The following is a 5,499-nucleotide window of genomic DNA, read 5'->3' as shown; positions in this document are numbered from 1 at the left end:
TCTCTTCGTTTCCCTCGCTCTACTGAAGGAAGTTCTAGTTGTTGCTGTTGCTGTTCTTGATGGTGTTGGTAGCAACTAAACACCAAACAATGGTTAGAATCCCATGGTAGAATCGCAAGGCGTCGAGCTGGCAGAAACGTTAGCATGCCGGGCGAAATACTTAGCGGTATTTCGTCTGCCGCTACGTTCTGAGTTCAAATTCTGCCGAGGTCAACTTTGCCTTTCATCCTTCGGGGTTGATAAATTAAGTACCAGTTGTGCACTGGGGTCGATGTAATCGATTTAATCCCTTTGTCTGTCCTTGTTTGTCTCCTCTATGTTTAGCCCCTTGTGGGCAATAAGGAAATAAGTATCCCAATGTGGTTGCCTCAGCTGATAGAAATAGCTGTCAAATCTCACATAAACTCCCACATGTCATGGTCAAATTAATCTCCATATGTCATCACCACATTAATCGCCACTGTTCCTCTCCACATGTCATTGCTACCACCCACCTCCACCATTCACCTCCATGTGTCACCAAAGTCATAAACATGACCACGTGGTTAAGAAGTTTGCCTTGTAACTATGTTGTTGCAGGTTCAATCCCACAGCACAGCAGCTTAGGCAGGTGTCTTCTATCTTGAGCCTTGAGTCATGAAATCTGGGGACAGAAACCATGTGGGAGTCAATGAGAGGGACTCCGTTCCTGTTTTGGAGCGGAAGACTTGGTATGACTCCTGGTCCTTGGGTACTTTTATTTTAGAGTCCATTGTGTTGCAAACATTCAAACAAGGGCTTCCATCTAAGGCTCACTCTTTCTCTCTCACCATTAAACCAGGGTTCTCATCTAATGGTCACTCTCTCTCTCCCCTACCAGAACATCAGGGCTCCCATTTAAAGGTCCCTCTATCTCCCACCAGTAAATCAGGGTTCTCATCTAAGGATCACTCTCTCTCTCTTGTACCCATAACCCAGGGCTTCCATCTGAGAGTCACTCTCTTTCCTACCACTCACGGAGGCCCTGGAAAAAAAAATGGGCTCATCAGTTCTGCCCTTGCTCCACTGGTCAAGCAATTTAAAAACTATTCCCCTACCTGCCAACCCCGGTTTTCTAACCTTCAGGCATCTCCACAAACACATAACAGCAACATTACAAGGACAGAACAAAACAGATCAAAATGGCCAACAAAACATACGGCTGTTGAATGTGGGATCTTTGTTGAGGAGGTCATTGGTTTTTCGGATTTCTTCCCAACCAGTAAGGAATACAAGAATGGCACCATCCTGGAAATCAAATAACATCTTCAAAGTATTAAACTGAAATACCCAATGTAAAGTGATTGTTTTTTTTTTTTTAATGGTGGAACTTGAAGAAGATAAAGCTATAAGTAATACCAGGTAAATATTGGGTCCCATGTTTTAAACTGATCTAAATTAAAAACTTCCATGAAAATATCAAGCTGATTTATGTTCCAAATACCAGCTTAATAATGATAAAGTTATTTTATTAAATTCTTCGTTATTTTTTAAATTAATTGAAACAAAGTGTATTTCAACAGAAATATGGAGAAAAAAAAAAGGTTTAACGTCCAGGTTCCTTGCTGGAATGGGTTGGAGATTACATATTTGTCAGAAATACTTCAAGTGAGATGTATTTCATGATGTTGCTTAAGGGATCTGTCTTTCATTAGCTTTGACAGGTGCAATGAAGGACTAGCTTCTTAACCAGGAGGAGAATTATCTCTTATTTGTTTCATCCAGAGGTTCGTATCATCCCTTAAAAGTTCCTTTTAGAAGTGGGTGGGGTCAAATATACTCACATTCTGGGGTGACATTGCTAATTTATACACATCACTGTTACAAGTTCAAATGCTTGAGGTGGCTTTCTTATGGATTTGAAAATGCCTCAAGCATATTCAAACTGGTAACGAGTTTGTATTAATATTTACATAATGTTAAAGGCAGAGAACTTGCAGAATTGTCAGCATGCAGGACAAAATGCTTAGCAGCATTTCGTCTGTCTTTACATTCTGAGTTCAATTTCTGCTGTGGTCAACTTTGCCTTTCATCCTTTTGGGGTTGATAAAATAAGTACCAGTTGAACACTGGGGTTAGTGTAATCAACTTAACCCCAACCTCCCCTAAAATTGCTGGCTTTGTGCCAAAATTTGAAATCGATATTTCCATTATATTTACACACTCACCTCTTTCTTGTAGCAAATATGCTTGATAAGTTCAACAACGAGTTCGATATCAATGAATTTATGGTCCATAGAAGCAAGGGAGTGACAGGTGGCAGGGCTGTAGCTGGAATAGAAATGGTAGATGTAGGGGCCACAGTGGTGGTGAAGGGGCTGGTGTGAAGAGCTGCAGTGAATGTTCTTGAAGTGACTGGAATGAAAAGTGTAGGGGGCACAGCAAATGTTCCTCAAAGATCTTTCATAACTGAGGAGACGAACACTAATAAAGCTTGTAATTTATGTAGACATCTGACTGATGATGATCAGAGTTGAAACCGATTGGTATGTAGTGTTGATATAAAATAATTAAAACAATGTTTTATTGCTAAAGAACAGGTTAATTAGTTTGTGGGAAAATATAATCTTGTAAATGACTCATCTCATATATCTAAAAATTTAATTAGATTTAAAATAATTAAAACAATGTTTTATTGCTAAAGAAGAGGTTAATTAATTAGTCTATGGAAAAATATAATCTTGTTAACTCGTCTCAGAGATTTAATTAAACCTTTAGCATTCAGATTCTAATCAAAAGTAATGCTCATTTACTTACATTGTCTTGAATTAATCCTGCATTATTTTATAGCTTTGAGATTTCAATGATGTGATTGTTTATTTGTACAATGACATTATAAGGGAGGTGTGAGAGGTCAGATCTGGTCAGTTTGAATATAAAATGGGTAGAATATTTGGGCCAGATGTGGCCGGGTTACATGCTAAAGGGTTAAACGAGATGTGGTGATGTGAATCCATACCTTCCTTGTAATGTCTCACGAATCCAATCCTTCATTTGCTGTCTTTCCATTTCTTCCTTCCTGGCATTAGCCATTCCTCTCATGCCCCATTTCGGACGCTTGGCTTCAGGTGGCTGATAACTATGGTAGGCAGAAGGAAAATTTCAGTTAGAACTATTCAGAAAAGCATCTGGTTACTTTACAGAGATCATGTATTAAAACTTAAAGTGATTGCAGTGCGGAAGACCAGAGGTAGCCCTTCAGAAAGACACAAAAATGTCAACTTCCCTTAAAACATTTTTCACTGACCCCACTTTTTGTCAGTGAACAGTTTCAAGCAATGAAAATTTGGGACACTCGTGTAGCCATGTGGTAACAAGCTTGCTTCCCAACCACACGGCTCCGAGTTTGGTCCCACTGTGTGGCACCTTGGGCAAGTGTCTTCTACTACAGCCTCAACCACTTGGAACTATGTGGTTAGCAAGTAGACGTTTTACCATAGCCATGTGTGTGTGTGTATTTATACATGTATGTATGCATGTATGCAAGAGTGTTTGCTGTCTGCACTTCACTGACAAATCAGAGAAGTTCAAATATGAATACACACACTCACAATGGGCTTCTTTCAGTTTCCATTTACCAAATCCACTCACAAGCCTTTGGCTGGTCTGGGGCTATAGTTCTAAGACATTTGCCAAAAGTACCAAGCAGTGGGACTGAACTCAAACACACACACACACACACACACAGAAATTGTCTAAGAACAGGATTTTACTTTGTTATTTCTAAGACGTCTTCCAAATAGTATTCTTTGACTGGGTAAGTAAATCCAGGAATGTTGATCATGGGGGCACCACCTGCAGAGAAATAATTAAAACAAAACATTTAGTGAAAATTAAAAAAAAATATTGGAATAACAAAAAAAGAAACAAAATAAAATTCAACAACAACGAAAAAACAAATAAAAGAAAATCCAAAGGAATTAATTTGGTCTTTAGAATTTCACAACCTCACAGACGACAATGACTTTCTAGAAAAAAACAGACCAAAGAAACAAAAAACCCTAACTCAGTCGTTTTCTGCATGGAAAAATACAAGGAACATTCTAGGTTTGATACATTTTTTTAGGAGAGGCAATAGTGGCTGTGTGGTAAGAAGCTTGCTTCCTAAATACGTGGTTCCATGTTCAGTCCCACTGTGTGACATCTTGGGGCAAGTGTCTTCCACTATAGCCTCAAGCCAACCAAAGCTTTGTGAGTGGATTTGGTAGACGGAAACTGAAAGAAGCCCATTGTATGTATATAGATATATATATGAATTCTCTTGTTGTGAACAACAAATGAGGGCTTAGTAAAATAAAGCATTAATCATGTTCTATAGACACAAATGTGTCTCTTGAGGCCTGCTGGTGCCTTGCAAACCTTTTTGGCAAAGGAACAAGTTGAGGGCTCAGTTTGCTTGAGTATCATTTAAGTACTCAAATGTTTTCTTGAGTGGACGGCAAGGCCTGCTTTGCTTTGTGCCACAAATTGAAACAAGACATATCTCAGGCAACATAGTTGTGGTCTGTACTAGGCCGTAACTACGTTGCCTGAGATACAACAACACAATATTAAGGTAGGTTTCTGTTGGGCAACTTACCAAAGTAGATGGAGAACATTTCAGCGTTGAGGGTTGCACTCATCAAAATCACTTTGATGTCCGGCCGAGTGACCAAGAGGTCTTTGATGATGACCATGAGGAAGTCAGACAGAAGGTCCCGCTCGTGGATCTCGTCGAGGATGATGTGTGAGGCACGGAGTAATGATCTGGAAACAGAGAAAAACACCAACACAAGGGTCAACGGAGAACTTCTGAAGTGGTTGTTGTTAATGTTGTGGTTGTTGTTTAACCCGAGGTCAGCCCTAAACGTTCCTGCTATGACCATCCCATTTGTTTTACTATAGTTGGTGTGTATGTAAATCTACATTATCCAATGTGTTCTCTCTTTCTTAACATAACACTTATTTGATTTGAGGGAGATTTGGCAACTATTTCTAGCAGGTCGAGTGGACACACAGAGATTTCTCATTAGCTTGAGTTGCAGTAGATTTTCTTTATTTTTGTTATGAACTGAGGCATTCCAAGCACGACCATCTCATCTTACATTTTGGGGGTGGCGGCATTGTTAGTTAGTAGTAGCAGTGGAGGTAGTCGTGGTGATAATGTAGCAGTGATAGTGGTGGTGGTTGTAGTGTTTGTGGTGGTGGTGGTGATGGTAGAATGCAAGTGTGTAGTCAACTTACGGATCAGATTCCAGCCATTTCAGAACAATACCAGTCGTACAGAACAGTATGGATCCTCTTTCTCGTGGAAGCTCCCTGTGAGGGGTGAGGGGAAGAGAAAAGAAAGGAATAAATATATCATCCTCATCATCTGTTTTCAGATGTCAACCAGAGAAAGAAAGAAACAGAGAGAAAGAAAGAAAGAGAGAGAGAGAGAGAGAGAGAAAGCTATCAAAAGAAAGGGAGAAGGAGGGAGAGATAAGCAGACTAAGAAAGATA

General features: G+C 39.7%; 1 protein-coding gene across 1 annotated transcript in view; it reads right to left on the bottom strand.

The window, feature by feature from the left end:
- Positions 1 to 5,499, bottom strand: part of LOC106870271 (ATP-dependent DNA/RNA helicase DHX36) — a 19,861-nt gene that overhangs the window by 7,577 nt on the left and 6,785 nt on the right. The window contains exons 10-16 of the mRNA XM_052976659.1: positions 5,242 to 5,316; positions 4,598 to 4,764; positions 3,732 to 3,813; positions 2,978 to 3,097; positions 2,187 to 2,289; positions 1,175 to 1,266; positions 24 to 75 (exon numbers count right to left, since the gene is read on the bottom strand). Of these exons, the coding sequence (XP_052832619.1) occupies positions 24 to 75; positions 1,175 to 1,266; positions 2,187 to 2,289; positions 2,978 to 3,097; positions 3,732 to 3,813; positions 4,598 to 4,764; positions 5,242 to 5,316 (691 nt within the window). The remainder of the gene's footprint in view (positions 1 to 23; positions 76 to 1,174; positions 1,267 to 2,186; positions 2,290 to 2,977; positions 3,098 to 3,731; positions 3,814 to 4,597; positions 4,765 to 5,241; positions 5,317 to 5,499) is intronic.

Source organism: Octopus bimaculoides, chromosome 25 (assembly GCF_001194135.2).
Source record: "Octopus bimaculoides isolate UCB-OBI-ISO-001 chromosome 25, ASM119413v2, whole genome shotgun sequence".
Lineage (NCBI taxonomy): Eukaryota > Metazoa > Mollusca > Cephalopoda > Octopoda > Octopodidae > Octopus > Octopus bimaculoides.
This window is presented reverse-complemented; position numbering and strand designations above follow the sequence as displayed.